We start from the raw sequence: 18,451 nt of genomic DNA on the forward strand, positions 1-18,451 counted from the left end.
AAAGTGTCTCCTCATTCTTGCTATCATTAGGAGACTAGATAATAGTATTTGCAAAGCTGTGGTTGTTAGACCTCTAAAGGTGGCAGACCACCAATGAGTCAGGTCACATTTAGGAAATACAGGCTTAGGTCTTGGGGATGCTTTATCAGAAGTAGCTTAAATGCCTTTACTACATTTAAGGATCTGTGCTGTAATAACATGCAGCCTTAAAAAGATTCTCCTTGTTCTACTGTGTGAGGTATCTTTTCTAATCATACAATAAGGTCTGCAAGTCACCTAGGTAATTACCTATGTGTGAGTAGTATATGTCTTGAGAAATTTAAATGATTGAAGATTGTGTGTGGCATCAGCATCATGACAAAGGAGGTGCTCTGAAGGAAGCCGTATTGAGCTAGTTGTGAGGTAGTGATGTATTGCTTACTTTCTTCTAGTTCTCACAATGTAAGGCTTTTGCTTCAGGCCCTTCAACAGAGTTGTGAAATCGGAGTAGTCTGTTTACTGTTTAGTTTCAGTTACTGTCATTTTCTGACAGTTGTGCATGGATTGAAGAATATATATGCTGTACTACTACATAAATACCGCTCTGCCTGTGCCTCAAAACTTTTCTTACCAATTCAGTGATTTTCCTCAAAATACCTGTATTCAGGTTCAGTTTAAGTACAAGACCGTGAGTCGGGTTCAGAGCAACTCAATGATGATCTTTGAGGGTGTGCTAAGAACTGGTGCTAAATGTTCCTTTCCCAAAGACTAAGGAGCTGGCAATACAATGTGTGGTAGATTTTTTATAAAGTACAGAAATAAGCATATTATGATTAAAATATCCACCGGGGCTGTGTGACAGGACAGCTGCTTGGCTGTCAACTAAATGAGCTGTAAGTGATTACACAGATGCTGTTCCTGTTTACCAAGTCTTTCTGACTGATAAATGGTTCTCATTGATTCAGGCTTTGCTTGAGATTATCGCACTGTGGTGTGTTGAGGCAGTTTGCTGGGTTCTTTCTTTTCTTGATGAGTACCAATTATTAAGCAGTTCTGGCCTAAGGAAAAAGTGGCTTTCTAAAAATAGGTTCTCTCTAGTGGTAAGTGCTCAGATCACCATTGTAAACATTAACAATTTACTGAGATGTGAATGCCAGTGAGAGATGTTGCAGGGGAGCAGATGGTGGCCTTTTCTATACTCAAAGCAGGTTGATTTTGGCAGTTCTCTAAATGCGGTGTCCTCCTCAGCAGATCAGTCTCAAAAGATACTTATAAAGGTGATTTGTCCAAGGACAGCCTGTGTCTCCATTTGGCTGTCAGAAAAAAGAGAGATAAGCCACTCCTATACGTATTTTGTTTTTCTTCCATCATGTGCTACATGCAGTTCAGCTGGCTGAGGGAACAGAGGGAGGAAAAAGTTAGAAAAACAGTTGTAAGAAACTTTTCTTCTGCCACTTTGAGGCATTTAACGGCTAAGATGAAATACCTCACTTTCAACTTCAGCTAGAATGCACCACCTGCTAAATTTTCCCAGAGCAGCTCAGGACAGCCAAGAGTTTGTGCAGTGTCTTAAAAGACAGGTTTTGTTTGTCCCAGCTACGAGGTGTTGGGTTTTTTCAGTAGGATTGCACTCCTGCATAAACCTGTGACTGTAGCTAGTCTAGAAAAATCCGCAGCAACTTTAGTTAGCTTGTGGACTCCTAACACCATGTACAGCCAAGGTCCCCAAGGTTTGTGTAGTTCACTCTGATGCATTCTAACCACAGAATATTTTCTGCACCTGAGCAAACTTCATTAAGCCTCCTTTGGCATACTGTCTGCACAGTATTGGTGCTGCAATGGGGATTTAATAATGGGTTGTGTGTAACTGCAGTGGAATGGCCTGTCATAGCCCAGCAAACCACAGACATGTGGGTTTGACTTAGCAAGGAAAGGAGAGTTGGTATGTTAGGATCATTTACCATTAATAGCAGTTTTTTAACTTTGTGGTATTTGGCTGACTGTCTCAGTGAATGCAGAAAGGCTGGAATCTTTTGCTGCATTTTTTAGATTGCTTTACATATTACACTGTCTTGGTTTAACCCCAGCTGGCAACTAAGTACCTTGCAGACACACAGTGGGGTGGGGGAGAGAATTGGAGGGGAAGGTAAACCCCATGGGTTGAGATAAGAACAGTTTAGCAATTTAAATGTAGTAGTAATAATAATAGTAATATTAATTATAATCACTAATGAAAAAGGAGACAACAAAAAGAGAGAGAGGAATAAAACCCAAGAGATGCACAATACAATTACTCATCACCCACTGACCGATGCCCGGCCAGTTCCCAGTGATCAGCCCCTCCTGGCCAGCTTCCCCCAGTTTATATACGAAGCATGATGTTCTATGGTATGGAATATCCCTTTGGCTGTCCTGACTCTGCTCCCTCCCAGCTGCTTCTGCACCTCCTCACTGGCAGAGCACTGGAAACTGAAAAGCCCTTGACTTTGCATAAGCAATACTTAGCAACAACTAAACCATCAGTGTGTTATCAACATCATTCTCCCACTAAATCCCAAACCAGAGCACTATAGCTGCTACTAGGAAGAAAATTAACTCTATCACAGCCAAAACCAGGGCATACATGTTACTAAGGGGAGGTACTAAGTTACTAGCTACAGTTGATTCCCAGATTCTTGAGCATTTCTTTGGGTCTTATTCTGGAGAAGTGTAATCGTGCAGAGACATTGGAAAAACTCATCTCACTGGAAACACAGAACCCCTGCTAGTGGAGGGTTACATACTGCATGGACATGCATTATTATGGTACTAGAGTTCTGGCTGGTAATTATTTTTCTGGGTTCCTTTTACCACCTGTTTTTTATCATAGCTGAGCATTTTTAAATTATCTCAGTCACAAATACCTATCCACACAGAGTATTTCTGCTAACAAACAGCAGAAAGAGTGAAAGCCAAAAGGAGTAAAGAGGGATATGGTTGTTCAATCCCAGGAATGGGTTGCATCAGAGCCAAAATGGATTTTATTTGCATATATAAGAGAATATTTTTAAACCCCCCCTGTCCAAGTGCCTGATGCTAAAGAAATGGAGTGTTGAATAGCCCGTGGGGTGGGTAACCTTGTGCCCTGTGGTAAGAGCTTGTCAGGTTGCACATATCCTGCTCAAAAGGTAGATTCCATGCTGAATCTGGTCTACAAGAAAATTTTGCCTGGGGATTTCATTAGGGCTTCAGAGATGCAAAATCACTTGCATTTTTGCAGACAGTATCTTCTTTCTTACCTTTCACCTAATACTTAGGGGAGCAGCTGTGGGTCTGCCTTAGGGCTTCTCATGCTCAAAGGCAGCTTGTGGAGCTGGGCCAAGGTGGTAAAACTGGTCCAGTATACTGCTTCCTTTAAGTAGCCCTCTTAAAAAAAAAAAAAAAAAAAAGGCTTTGGATAAAAATGGAGTAGCCCTATCATACAGAAATGGCGAAAGAATTCACAGCACAGTTTATGCAAAGGCAGCCATGGTAATCTCTGCCAAGGGACTGACTGTGGAGTTTGTCTTCTCAGGCTCTGGATTGGCACACAGTCTGTCTTAAATCCTTCTTGGAGCTGGATATGAAACCTTCCTCTGCTTTCAGGTTCTTCCATTTGTTCTATGGACATTGAATTTGAAATGTCCTGGAGCTGAATGGAGGAAGAAGATAAATAAATAAAGTTAATTAAACTCCACTGTTGTTACTGGGAATGAATAGCAAAAAGCAGCTTTTGTCTGGGAGACAGGTACTTTTCTGTGTGGCACTGGCCCTTCAATGGACTGGAATTTGGGACAGGCTGGAATTTGGCCCTGGGATGAAGGGAATGGTAGTCTGAGAGAAAAACAAGTTGGCAGGAGTCAGTGTAGTTGGTGCTGTTGGCTACTTTTGTTTTTGTTTTGAAGTTTTCATGACTGCAGAGTAACTGCCCTGCATTCATCTCTGCTGGGACGAGGGTCACAGATGATGTTTTGTTCTCACTAGCTTTTTCAAGCAATGCTCCATCTCCCACCTAGTTGCTGTTTTCCATTTGCTTGGAAGGCTATTTCTCTGTGACTGGCACAGGTGTACCTGCCCAGGGGTATTTCAGGGCAATACCCTTCTATCACAGTCACAGAAAAATGTGCTGATGACTTCTGACATTCACTGCACCAATGTCCCCAGCAGCTTCTGCGTGCGTGTGTGTGTGTATGGGCACAGACCTGACAGAGGTCACCAGAGAAAAAAGCCTTCTGAGAACAGCTTGCTGTTTTGCAAACTGGTCTCAAGCCACCTTGTTCTTTGCAGCATTTTCCAAATGCAGGGAGGCTGAGCCTGGCTAATCAATGCTTGTTCCAAGTATCAGGGGCATTGTTCCACAGCTCTGGGTTTTTTTAGCATTCCAGAGATTGAAATTAAAGACACAGTTGGTGGCACCTGCCCTCTCTCTCTGCCTGTCTTCCCACCCTGAATGATTCATGCACAAATTGTATAAACCAAGTGGTAGTGGAAGCCTGGACATGAATACTGGTGTTACTCTTGGGCTTCTCACTAGTGAAAAAATAGAACCACTCAAGCAGGTGGGTCAGCCCCTGCTTAAAGATGTTTTGCTGTCAGCTCACTGATATTAGCCTCATCATCTGTCTGGAATATGCAGGAGATTATTACCTATGCAGGATCCTATTACCTATGCATATATCCTAATATGCATTAGGTTGTTGTCTAATAACCTGTTGCTCATTCCACTGCTTTCTTGGTGCTTTTTGGCTGCTGCTTTCTAGTCAGGTTTTTGAAACCTGCCACTGACAATTATTTGTGAATGGGATTCCAGTTTAATGGTGCAAGTTTCCACTCACTCTGGAGACTCATATGCTCTTTACCAAATGATCAGAATCTGGAATTGAAGTCAGGTTCTGGCAATTGCATATCTCTTTGCTTAAAAAATGTTGTGGTTTTTTTTTTTCTAAAAGCCTCCCTGTTGACTTACAGACTAAGCTGAATTCCCATGCATGGTGTGGAATTCTTCAGCCTTGGTAGATATTTAACCACACAAATGTGTATGAAACTAAGCAGGCAGGAAAATATATTCTTTCTCGTTATTGTGGTATTATCTATTAAAAATCTTGAACTAAAGGAAGAAAAATGTTTATATGAAAGCTAAGAGTATGCTACTCCTCTTTTTGCAGATACAATAGTTTAATGAAACACAAGGCAGAACTGGAGGAGTTGGAAATAGTTTTAAAAACTGAAAGAGAGGTTTTGCAACAGGAGAGGAGATCAAATGCAATAACCACTGGAGAAAATCAGAAGCTGAGGGAGGAACTGGACAGGTATGCTTCCATTGCTAAATTCTGTATATGTCGTCAAAAAGTAAATTGTGCAAAACACACAATTGTTTTGGTGTGTTAACTGTAGCTCCAGAATACCTTCATTAACGTGTCTGTTAATTTATCTCAATTTGTCTTGTTAATTTGATCATTTTGTTTAACTCATTTAAGATTATCAGCTTCATGGACTCTGTCGAGAAATAACTGTTACTCAGTGCTTCAAACATGGTCTGATCCTGGGACTTTTTCACATTCAAACTAAGCTTCCACATGTGGTTCAGTTCACAAGTTTTTCTGTAATGAGTTGTTTGCAAGCACTTGTCTTTAAGTAGAACTACAAATGCTCAAAATGCCCAGATATCTTCTAGAGTTGCGTGAAAAGGTTCCTACTAATTTTTTTTTCTTAAGGAGAATTATATTTTGCTTTTCACATAATATGATTTAGTTCTAGGAGTTACTATTGCTGTTTATTTTCTGCTGCCTAGAGAAAGCTGCTATTTGTTAGTACTTGAAAGAGACTTGATTCTTGTTATTAGAAGTGGGCTTAGTGATTCATATGATCACTGAGTGACTGTTAACTCATGTTAACCCCTTCTGTGAGCTAGCATCTGAACTTTACATAATGCAGCAGTAAAATGTACCCAAACCTGTATCCCTGCTGGGGCGCTCTCCATTATAACCAGTTCAGTGCCTCTGTTCATACTACAAAGGCGTTTTGAGAAACAGTCTGGTACAAATAAGAGGCCAACGTACCAAGTTAAAGCAACACTAGATTGAATCATATTTAAAAATCACATTAAGTTCAGTCACAAAAGTTTCGTATGCTGTCCCAGTAATACACTTTAGAACACTGCAGAGCTCTGCAAAGGTTTTCTCAAGCTTGCTGTTTTCAACTCGGTTTCTCCAGGGACAAAGGAAGACGTTGAAAACTGTTGATTGCAATGCTGGCAGAGTAAGGCTTAGCTGATCTGTCGGCAAATACGGAACTTAATCTTTTTTATGTATCTACTTGTTTAATGTTTTGCCTTCCTGATTTGTAGACAGTTTTAGATTTACCAAAAGCTCTAAAGGAATCATCTTACAGCATTACAATGTTTCCAGTTCAGGGCACTTTAATACTCATATTTCATGCATCAGGGGAAAAATTCTGTGAGTGTTCTTTATTTGTGCAAAATAGAGCTGCCTTTATAGCCAAATGCTCCTAAATACATTGTGCCTCAGAAATTTATGGTGTTTCTTGCACATTGAGGAAATAGCAGTTTTAAGTTTCATCTGTTTTTCTTTTAGTTCTTTTATAGATCTGAAATATTTTATAAAGCTATTACTACTTTCTTAATAAAATTTTATTATATGCTTAGAATAAAAACGTCTTTAGGAGTTAGTCTTTGGAACTTAATGTTTGATTTAGTGATAGCTGCACACTGATGATGTGGTCTTTGAACGTGAGATACTTTCTGTGAAATGTCCTTCACAAGCCTGCTGGCTTCTTTGTCTTCAGGGTGAATTTCTTGCACAACCAGCTAAAGGCAGAGTATGAAGGGCTGCATTCACACACTAAGGAGCTGAAAACTTCCTTGAACAACTCTCAGCTGGAGCTGAATCGTTGGCAGGCTCGCTATGATGAGCTAAAAGAACAGCACCAGTCCATGGATATCTCTCTGACCAAGCTGGATAACCACTGTGAGGTGAGTAGCTATAGACTGGTATACTGCTGGGTTCCTGTTAGAGAGCTGGCATTCAGTGTGTGAAGGTTTTGGCACACTATATATAGAAGGTCAAGCTATGCAATCGTAAGAATACCCCTGCGTGCTTTGAAGTTTATCAATTGGTTGCTATGCCATTGTGTTAGCTTGATTATAGTGTGCTCCCAGAGAATCCAGATGCAGAGGAAAGATTAATTTATCTTGTTTAATAGCTCCTGTCCCGTCTAAAGGGAAATCTGGAAGAAGAAAACCATCATCTCCTGAGTCAGATTCAGATGCTGAGCCAGCAGAATCAGATGTTACTGGAACAGAACATGGAGAACAAGGAACAGTATCACGAAGAACAGAAACAGTACATGTAAGAAACTAAAAATCTGAACTGTAAAACCTAAAAAAGTCATCTAGACAAACAGAATACAAATCATCTGTCAGGAGTAGAAGAACAGGCAGGGGAATGATAGGTCTACTTGATATCTGGCTAGAAAAGGGGATGTTTAAGAGAAGGTATATGTAATGGGGAGAAGCTACAAAATTTCTTCACATTGCCTTACCACAAAGGAATGTGCAGGAGACACCTGGATGAGCACAGCTCTTTTTAAATGACATAGATGAACCCATGTGGAGAACTTAGTTACAAAAGATGGAATGCTAAACCCAGCGGTACTTCTCAAAGATGTCTGAAGAGCTTGGAAAACAGCTGAGTTGCAACAAAAATTTAGTCTTAGGAGAATCATTCTATGTTTGGATTCCCGAAGAATAGCATATATTAGTACTCCTAGTTTTTGTCATTTTCATTTTAAGAAATACTTCTATGTTGGTTTTAAGCATGCAAGTGTCAACATCTGTAGCTGCATCCCCCATGCATAGGGTGACATTGCTTAAAGTGAGATACCCTGTTTAAACATATGGGACATATACAAAGAACACTGTTCTCACAGCAGTGAAGTTCTCTTATAGGTGTGAAAGAAGTAAGAAAAGTGTTCTTAATCCCAAGAATTTAAGTCTGAGCACCTCAGGATAATGTGGGAGTTACTGACTGAGTTTTATTTCAGTGCTAGATTATATGGTTGAAATGTTAGAAATTGTTTACCAGAATTGGCTGAATACAGTTCAGATATACTCTAGGCATATTTATCCAGGTGTCTTGGCAGTTCTGTGATGGAGGCACATTAGACCTGCTACTTGAATGAAAGATGATTTCATCCGCTGTGCAGGTTAACAAAAGGAGGAGTAAAAAAAAATAATAAGATTACATGGCACTCATGAATGCTTTGACACTGCTCACAGGAGACCACCACCACAGTAGTCTTAAAAAATCAAACATTATTTATTTCTCTAGTTAGAACAGAGTAAACAAAACAGGAATTAAATGCCCAGTTATCGTGTAGACAAGAAGTTCAACTATGTAAGTAATAACCTTGAGTAATTGTCAGTGATCTGTGAATAAGACTGAACAATCAGCAAACATATTTTCAAAAAAACGAAGTAAGGTTAATCTCAACACCCACCAACAAACTCTGCCTGAGTTATTAGTGAGTAATCTAGCACCAATCTATTGTTCTTTCACTTTTCATGCTATGGCATAAAAAAATAACCTATCAGCAAGTTGGGTATGCTTTTTGCATTTGCACTCTCTCTAAAGAGACAGTGAATAAATTCAGTAGGATTCTGGAGGTTATGCGATAGGAAGATACTTCAGTCTCTTTGTTCTCTTGGTGGCTTTTGGTCTTTGATTTTTTGATTATGCTTGATTTCATACAGATGGTTCAGAATGTCCTTTCTCCCTTTACAGTGATAAATTGAATGCCTTAAGGAGACACAAGGAAAAACTTGAGGAGAAGATAATGGATCAGTACAAGTTTTATGATCCTACTCCAAAAAAGTAAGTCTTGTATGGGTTCAGTTCTGCTATGTAGAGATTTGTGAGGGTGAGAAAAGGCTCTCCAGAACTGAAGATAATAGAAATTTCATCTGAAGTAAGGACAGTGTCATCTCTGCTCTCTCTTCACTCTCACTCAGCAAGCCATTCCCTGAAAAAGCGGGTTGTGTTGCAGTAGGTTGTGTTAATATAGAGCACAGTACTTCATGTGGGGTCCTCTTTTAATAATGGGATCTGAAACAGTATTAATTCACTTTGCCCTGTTGAATATCATCTTGTTCCTGGCAGAGGGGAGGGACCCCCAGTATGGTGACTAAGCAGCAGAAGGAGATTCCAGAGCTGTTCTTTAAAAGGGGATAAGCAGTCTGTTAGAGAGAAGGGATTTTAAAAAAATATATCAAGAACAGAAAAAAAAAAAAGAGCCAAGCTCTTTCCACCACACAGTGCTGACTGATAGCCTTAACAAAGAGGGATTCATCTTTAAAAGAGTTTTAATTTCATTCCTTCTCTGTCTGTTCCTGTAGTAGAGCTTTTCACACTTGAAGTGTCTTATGTGGGTCCATATGTGTAATTTAGATTTCTAGCAGAGGGAACGGTTGTCTTTCTCACATTTCTTATGCTGAAGAAACATTTCTGTAAAATAATTTTGACTTCGGGAGAGAAATGGATCTGAAGCTCTGAAATTCATGCTGCGTCTTTCAAACCAGTTCGTGACAGTGAACAAGTAAGAATGTAGAATGGCTTGATGGCTTTAGCACAGCTGTAAACTTCTTCAAGGAGCATTTCTTGTAGTGCTTTATGAATCCCATTCACAAAACCTGCTTTATCAGGAAAAACCACTGGATTGGAGCCAGAGCCTTAGTTAAACTAATCAAGCCAAAGAAGGAGACTACAAGGGAGCGGTTGAAACCAGCAGCAGAAACCCCTCCATGGCATTCTGAATCCCCAGAGACTGTAAACTCTCCATCTGCCTCCCAAAAACTGAAACATCGGCAGGAGACTCAGGATAATATCTCTCAAGGGTCAAACTCTATGGAAGAGAAAGAAAACCCTGGGGCAGCTTCAAACAAAGGTAAGGAATGCCCAGCCTCAATTAATGAGCTGAACAGTGTTTTTGAAAAATATTAAAAAATGTTTTAAAAAGATTTAATATATAAGATATGTTAATACTCCATCTCATTATGCTTTATATCCCCTTTTTAGTAAACTAAAAGTTTGAGTAAGCAAAAAACCACTAAACTAAAAAGCTGAATAAACTAGAAGGTTGGAGGTGTTTTGTTTTGGCTTGGTTTGGTTTGAGTTTGTTTTGTTCCTCTTACCTGCTTCTCCCTTCAGCTTTTGTATAGAGTTTCTTGGTTTACCTGAATGTATTGCATGTTACTGAGTAAGCTGGTGTAAATACTTCATTTACTGGGTTTTTGCAGCAAAGCATTTTAAAGTTGGACTGTAAAATATTATGGTTCATTAACAACTGCTCTTCAAGTGGTTAATAGCTGGTCTTGCAGCCACTGCCAGGAGATGGCGCATATGCAAAAGAAATAACATAGAAAATGCTAATTTATTGTAATCTAATTATTTTGGAGGATGTGTTTTGGTTTTTGTATCAAACTAAGAATTTTGTAATGTAAAATGATGAAATTATTTTTTTGAACACTAATGCAAACATAAGAAAGATGGAATGATACTTTTTTGTTAGTTCATACAGTAAATCAGGTGTTCCTAATTATTGGAAATTTAAAAGAAAGCTCCTCAAAATAAATACATTGCCTTTATTAAAGACCACAGAGTATCTCAAGCTTTGCTTATTCTATTGAGATCACTTCTGTCAGCTTCTATATTAGATCGTTGTCCTACAGGAGTACTTTTCAAGAAGCAGTTTTTAAATTAATCCTTACCTAATAATTCCTGTCTTCACACTGCGGAGTTTGGGAAATGGAAGGGGAGCAACTGGGGGCAGTAGAACTGTTGCTATAAACTGCTGCAAGTGTCTGGCTAAAGTTTTTGTTTTGGTTGGGGTTTCTATTCTATTTCCTTTTCTCTATTCTGATTCTTCAAAGTGGTTGATTCACTTAAAATAAAAATGCATGTCTCAGATCATCCATGTGATTCCAGTATATGTTAAGTATTTAAGGTGCATCCAGAGTTCAACCTGGGAATTTGGGCTTGGGAGTGCCAGAGATAACAGAAAGTCTCTGGGGCTTAATTCTTTCTGATGTTATATGAAATATATGTTATATTCTTATGTTGAGATGATGAGCATCAGTATTAAAGCCTAGAAGACACCTAGGAAATTTGAGTATATTATCACCAAGTAACCTATTTGATTTTACTTTAAGTAAAAGCATTCTGGGTGATTTAACGGTAATTTCTTAATGGACTTGCTTTTATTTTATGTATATGTGTTAATCTATGCATTAATCTGAGTCAGATTATTATTAACTATGCATTAATCAGTCCTCTGAATATATGTGTTAGTCTTTGTTGAGCCTTTTTTGTTATTTTACTGGTTGTGTAGTCTTTAATCTGTTTTAAGACAAGTTTAAGTTTTATTTATAAGGGTTTTTTTACTTTTTTTTTTTTCTTCTTCTTTTTGGGATACCTGGGTGATAACAATTTAGCTGCGCAGCGCAGAAAGATTGCCTTTTTGAGAAGCAAAGTCAAGGATAAAGAAAAGTCTCCTAAGTCTCCATCGAATCATCAGTCTCTCTCTAATCGGCTCCGGTTCTGGTCTTCTTCCGACATCCCATCCTCTCCTAATGAACCTCTTTCTTTCCCGGAATTGGGATATTTCTAACACCTTCTCTTTAGCATTTATCTTCATTTATTTCTGAAAAATATTGAAAAAAAAAAAAAAAAAAACAACACAAAACCCCCAAACCACACGTGCCTTAAAAGAACACACACCTTCATAGAAACACTCAGCATGTCTTTACAATACTCTAAATACAAGCACAGATTAGTGAACATGGACTTAAGTTTTCCTGTAGAAGATGAATCACTATTGCACACTGTGGATCATATCTTCAATGCAGCACATTTTTAGGGGACCTCATGGCATACAGTTTGCGTATGTATATTGGCTGTGGTGCTGTTGTAAGTAAGTGAAGTTGCTGTGTGCTTCGATACTTTCTTGCAATCACATACTTGCATCGTGTCCAGTTAAAATGTTGAACTGATTTGCTGTTGCTATGCTTTCTACAAGGCTGTACTCCTCCTAAAATATAAATCTAATGTATAAGCAGACTCAAATCCTGGAGATTTTTTTCAGTACTCTGTGCCCCTAAATGCTAAAAATGGCAGGGGTTTTAGCATCTTTTTCTGCTTTTATATAGTCTAGCTTTGAATGTAGATTGGAAGCTACTGGGAAAATTATTCTCCGCAAAGCGTCTTGACATTTGCATTCAAACCTGCTGTTTATCAAGGTTTTATGCTTCCATCTATGAAAATTCATCTCTAATTGAGCTGCAGTTTCATTTTTTGTTGCTTCAATTTTGAAAGAACTTTTTTGAAAGAAGAAAGTAAGATTGGGAATAACCTTCATCGTGGATCCATTGCCCAGTATTCTTATTGTCTGATAGCCATGACCTGGAGGCTTCTGAAATGAACCTCCGAGTCCAGTCCCCACTCTGTGTTAGAGAAATGTGTGGAGCACAGGCGGCATGCTACGGGGAGCTCAGCAGAGAGGCCAAAACATCTCATCTCTCTTTTCCCTCTGAGAAGTGACCCTCTGTGGCACAACCAGGGACACTGGCACAGCAGTCTGTTGCTGCCCATTTTGGGATTTGTAAAGAATGTTTGTCTCCAGGGCAGTTGATAATTCTGGCATCTGTGGAAGGTGTGCATCTACAAAGTCAATTGGAAATACAGATTTGCATGCCAAGTTTTAGCCAGTAATTGCCCCTACAGGATGCGATAAACCTGGGAGAAAGTGCCAACTCTGTGCTATGGAGTCCACACAGACTGTGGGAGAGAAAGCATTGTTTCTGAAGTCAGCTTCCAGGAATCATCTAGGATGACAGCAACTTGGTCCATTTCTCTGATACAACTTTGCTGCTGCTCTGTGCTTTAAACTAACTGTCTGTCCATTGTCTCTGCAAGTTAACTTTGACCACTGCACTCTGCTGTGTTTTTAGTATTGACTTACTATTAGTTAACAGGTACTCCATAGAAATATATAGAAAACTAGAATCTTGTCTCATTAAGAGTGTGTTTCCTATAGTAAATTCTTTAAATTTTGCTCTATTTTATGTGTGCCTTAGTGTTACATCTGCATTACAAGAAATTAATTAACCTACCCCATCAATAGGAAAGATGTCTTCAGCTTTCTGAATCTAAATAGTATTCTAGCAGGTAGTTTTTGTTGTTCTCATGCTAAGATACCAGGAATTCCACTTAAAAATCGTTTCACTAGAACATCATAGGAGCAGCAGAGTTTTAACCTTGTAGAGACTGACCCACAGGAAAGATCTAAACCTGAAAGCAATTAGCTTAGTGTGTGGATCATGCTAGATAATTTCCAAATCAGCATTATTTCTATTTGAATAAGAACATGACTCCTGTCACTCTTTCCTTATTCTATTTTATTACTGAAGTAATTGCTTATAAAATGTACCTGCAAGGAATAATGTTACAGGAATGTCACGCCTCCCTTATCTTTTCTGCATTCATGTCTTTGCTCCTTTTCTTCCTCCTTTCACGGTAATTGTTGCATGTATAATATCAACCCTCCCACTAGCGCTAGGCAGCCCTTGTCACTTCCACACTCTGCAGAGAGAGCACACATGATTGAAAAACTGGTGGCAGAAATTTCCTATCCAGTACTGGACTGTTTATGGAAAAGCTTGCAAAACTAGTGCCTCTATTGTGCGGTTTCTTTGTGCCTGCTTGTCATGTTTGTATGGGCTGATAAACACAAATCTCCCAGTGCTATTTTCCATTGACTCATATTTATTTACTTCTTTCCTCCCCAGTGCTAATGGACCTGAAGCAAAAGAGGAATTCCCATCATGGAGGCAGCAATGATAATGTTGAAATCTCAGCAGACTCTGCAACAAAACACTGCTGTGTGGAGCTGGGTCCCAGGACTTACTCGACCTCAGCTATTCATCTGCACACTTCCACCCCTGTCTCCAGGCTCCAGAGCAGACCAAAAGGTATGCAGTGCATTTGATATACCAGCTGTTGGTACAAGTCAGGCTAATACATAGTTCCTGCTTAGCTGAAACATGGCTTCTAGTGGCATTCAAGTACAAACCAGAGCACTAGTATTTTCACTTCTACTTTATCTGCTTAATGGTTTAATTGATCAGGTACAGGGTTTTCTTACTCTTGTAATGTCATCAATTAAATAGAACACATTTGGATGTCAGTTTTTCTGGGGTTCCCTGCCCAGTGGTTCACAGCAGAGGTTAGAAGATGGCTCATCTTCTAGTATTGGCTTTATAAAACCCTCTTGATCACCTCAGTCTTCTACGCTGCTAGAATGCATTGGAGACTGACCTGAGGGATTAACCTTCCTGTGTTTAATACTGCCTTTTAAGTTTTATGGTCTTTTCAGGCTATAATTCAGAAGATAATCTATGTGAACAGTCCCCTGAGGTGGAGTTTGCAAGCACCAGACAGCATGGTAAGCTTGTAGCATGTATGAATGCTCTAAACTTCTAAACATTAAGACTTATTTCATTTTGTCCACTTGAACTGTCCTGGAGCATTTTAGTTAAATGAATGTGATAGAATGAGATGTAGTAATGCAACACCATTTTCGGAATGTGGGTCTAAGTACTTCTATTTTTCTGTTGAGAAACTTTTAATGGACATTTTCACAAAATCAATTTTCAAAACCAATGCTGATGTTTAGATGACTTGCCTTGGCCCATAAACAGACCCTTTAATGCATGTCCTACAGATTTGTTGCTGATTTTTCTGGACAATGTTCAATTCCTTCCTGAAGGGATTGAATCGGCAATAAAAAAACCATTCAGGGTTGGGGGTGTGCCTGCATGGTAGGAACACTGGTGCAGCAGCAGCACTACCTGCTAAGAGATTTGTGGAAGACTTAATTTGCAGGATGGTTGCCTGCTCCTTCCAAAGAAACAGCAACCTGTGGTTGAACTTCTTCAGTATTTACATTTCTTTGTTTATAGTTGCTGTAAAAGCAAAACCCAGAACATACTACTTTGTGCAAAAAACGAGTGAGAGAAAGAAGATGGATCCTGAACAATTTGACTTGAAAAATGAAAATGGCTTCTACTCTGTACAGACTTTGGCATCATGTATATATTGCATTGTTAATGTTTCCAAAGTGACTTAGTTGCACCCGTCCTATTTTCAGAAGGCAGACTGTAGCCAAGTCTTTTAGAGAATCAGAGGTACTTGAGATCCGTTTGTTCAGTGCTTGTTTTGTGTTTTTCAGTGTCCAGGCCAAACAGTTTGGAGAGCAGTAGAAACGCTTCCAGCAGTAGTTCACCACTCAATTTGAAAGGTAAAGCTTTTACAGCTGAATTCTGACGAACAGGAAGTGAAATTCCATGTAACTGTGTGCAAAATGCTATTTTCCATCCAGTAAAATTTGAAGACTGTTTTGAAATTGTAACTGTTATGCAATCTGGATATAGCTGTCTTGGGAATCAAAACTGCTGGCAAGAAGTATTTTTCTAAGATTGATTCTGGCAAGGGGTAGCTTTTAAGACACGCAATCTAGTTTTGCTTCAGTCTGACTGGCATCGTATTGTGGGAACTATCAGGCCACTTTTAGACTTCTTTTACAACAACAGGTCTCTGCTGTTCTTACTCTGTACACAACTTGTGTATGGAATCGCTATACACTGGAGACTTGCTTTTGCTGAAATTGTGCATCCTTGAAGGATGTGGAAAAGCCCATTTTCAGCTTTCCTACTGGCAGGTGCTGGCTCTCAGATCACACACGGCCAAGACTGGGAGATCTTCTAGTGACACAGAGGTAGTAAAGACCCCTTTACTATCTGTGTTATTCCTGTCCCTTGGACAAGTAGTTGTGCTTGTTTATCACAGGGGCCCAAAGTATGTATAAGTATGTATTGTAAGACATTTACTAGTCCTGATTTTTCAAAGTTCTGACTGCCTTGAGTTCTATAGGGGAAGAAAGTAAGGTCAAAAATGCCACCTAGTCTGTGTGGAAATAGCCCTGAATGATAGCCTATCTCAGTGAGACATCTACTGCAGTGAGGGAAGAGCAATGTCTTTAATGATATTTATGCTTTTTCTCAGGTTCCTTAGATCATATCCATGGCAGAACTGAGAGCCTCAGCAGTGAAGATACGGTGCCAAGCAGAGAGACACCAGCCTTGCTCCGAGACACCTATCCCTTTCACTCCGCTTCTGCTGTCTTAAGCCCTAGCAGCAGGCATGAATCCTCCTTCCACAGGAACAGTTTGATCTCTCATGATATACCTCAGAGGAGTACTCCATCACAGTCTTATACAGGCAGGCAACGGTCAGCCTCACCTGGCAGTGAGATGGTGACTTTGGAAGAGTTCTTGGAAGAGAGCAACAGGCTGTCCCCACCAAGTGTAAGTAAATAGAGCCAGATAGCCCATCACAGATGTCAAAAGACTGTTCAAAGCTGATTTAGGGGGATGAGGGCATGGGTAAACATGGAAAAACAAGAATATCCTTGTTCATGCATGTGGAACTTACAGAGAGATACCGAATCTGGCAAAATGAATTAAACAGTTCCAACAACTAAGGCAAGATTAACTTTCACACAGCACTGCTGATTTATTTTGGTATATCAGCTATGGCAAGTCAGGCAGATAATTCACTGCAAGTACCCTGTATTGAACTGCTGGGGCTTTTTAGTGTCAAACACTTGTGGTCAAGGTTTTATATTATAACATTAGTTTTCAGCTCCAGGTATTTCTATTTGTGAATTGGTAAGTTTTCAGTGTAATTTTCAGCTGCTAAGTCTGTAATTAGAAATGAAACGTAACAGTTTTCAATTGAAGTGCAAAATACGCAGTTGTTTAAAACATCTCCTAACCTGAAAATACCATCAGTGTGTTTGAGAGAGAATATTTTTCTTACCGAATTAGGTTCTTTATGTTTTCGCCATGCTGTGTGCCTGTGTGCTGACTGGCATGTCAATGTTGGTTCAGTGACTACTGTAATATGTTGCACACTGAAGTGCTTTGTCAGAAATGAAATGTTTGGGTTTTAGATGGCACTTGTCTTTTACTGCTCAGGCAGTAAAAGGCATTTTGTCTTTTACCTCTTATTGCCTCATTATCCTAAATAAAATTATTAGCTTTTAGGGATGTTTAAAATTTGATAATTTTTTTGTTGTTGTTTTTGTTTTCATCTGTGACTACCTGACCATGTCTCAGTTTTCATTTTTTGTGTCATCCTTGTTCCTTTTCAGTGTCGGCGCAGTTTAAATGAGAGTGAAATGATTTCATTGCACCAATTTCTGTTAGAAGCTGATGCACTATATCCCTCTTGCTACTCCCTATGTCCTTCCCTCCGTCAGGAGCCTTCACAGTCACTTGAATCGGTCCTCAGTCATTCATGTCGTGACAGCATGAGGCACAGAACAGGCAGGGGGAATAGGAGATCTGCTTCACTGTATATCCCCAGGGTATCCATTGTTCTTGCTATGAAGGCAACAGCTCCCAACTTACCACAGCTTTTGCTAGCATATTAATACCCATAGAAGCATACTGTAACTCTTAGCTGTTATTTTAAAGGCTGCCATAGCACTTGCGTTAATTGCTTGTAAAGTACTTCCAGTGCTTGTTCATAAACACGCGTGGTTTTGGAGGACTAGTTGTTCTGTAATGTTAATGTGCATAACAGCAGTTTTAAGTGAATTTAAAAATAACCCTAACATTTCAACATCTAGTTGAGCATAGAAATCTTCCTGCTGCACTATTACCATTGACAGTGTTCACTTCTACCAAACCAATTCTGTGACTGGAAGAAACATTTGGAATGCTAGTAAAATGAATATATTAAGCTTTAACATACTGCTTAGAGAAGAGTAAAGAAATAAATTCCATGAGCTTGTTTCAGCATGTCTTTTGTGAAGACAGCATGTCCCTTAACTGTTCTGAGCATGCCTTTACACTAATAGTCCAATGGCAGCTGGTCAAACATTACCATTTTTCGATTGCATGGACCATCCCCATGAAATGTTTATTGTATATTTTCTTTTACTGCCAGGTTAATTGTCTGACTTGAAACGTGTAAGTTAATCGTGGACAAACAATTATATTTCCATTTTTGTAAGGATTTTCTGTGCATTTCATTATATTGTATATGCAGCTTTTAATACATATGTAGTATATTGACTGGGAGAACTGAGGGGAATCAGTGGAGAAGCAATGAAACTTTCTTGAAATGCTAACGCATCTCACTGAGTTATTCTCTCCTGTCATATCCGTGGAGTTACAGTAGAGTGTTACCCAGATGAACTGTATTCTGGAAGACAGGCCATCTTTGATATTCCCTGATACCGACAGCTCATGGCATTAATACGATACTGATGTTTCAGTGACAGTGGCTGATGTGAAAGGAAGCAGAAGAGCTGCTGC

At 39.3% G+C, this 18,451-nt stretch overlaps 1 protein-coding gene across 2 annotated transcripts in view; it reads left to right on the forward strand.

The window, feature by feature from the left end:
- CCDC88C (coiled-coil domain containing 88C) overlaps positions 1-18,451 on the forward strand; it is a 102,110-nt gene that overhangs the window by 81,057 nt on the left and 2,602 nt on the right. Inside the window, exons 21-30 of one of the 2 annotated variants that reach the window (XM_040600958.1) lie at positions 5,163-5,306; positions 6,802-6,988; positions 7,219-7,364; positions 8,799-8,888; positions 9,716-9,957; positions 13,856-14,038; positions 14,443-14,511; positions 15,298-15,366; positions 16,131-16,432; positions 17,281-17,496. In XM_040600958.1, the coding sequence (XP_040456892.1) occupies positions 5,163-5,306; positions 6,802-6,988; positions 7,219-7,364; positions 8,799-8,888; positions 9,716-9,957; positions 13,856-14,038; positions 14,443-14,511; positions 15,298-15,366; positions 16,131-16,432; positions 17,281-17,496 (1,648 nt within the window). The remainder of the gene's footprint in view (positions 1-5,162; positions 5,307-6,801; positions 6,989-7,218; positions 7,365-8,798; positions 8,889-9,715; positions 9,958-13,855; positions 14,039-14,442; positions 14,512-15,297; positions 15,367-16,130; positions 16,433-17,280; positions 17,497-18,451) is intronic. The other variant, XM_040600959.1, reaches the window with a different exon arrangement.

The sequence above is a fragment of the Falco naumanni genome, chromosome 7 (genome assembly GCF_017639655.2).
Source record: "Falco naumanni isolate bFalNau1 chromosome 7, bFalNau1.pat, whole genome shotgun sequence".
Lineage (NCBI taxonomy): Eukaryota > Metazoa > Chordata > Aves > Falconiformes > Falconidae > Falco > Falco naumanni.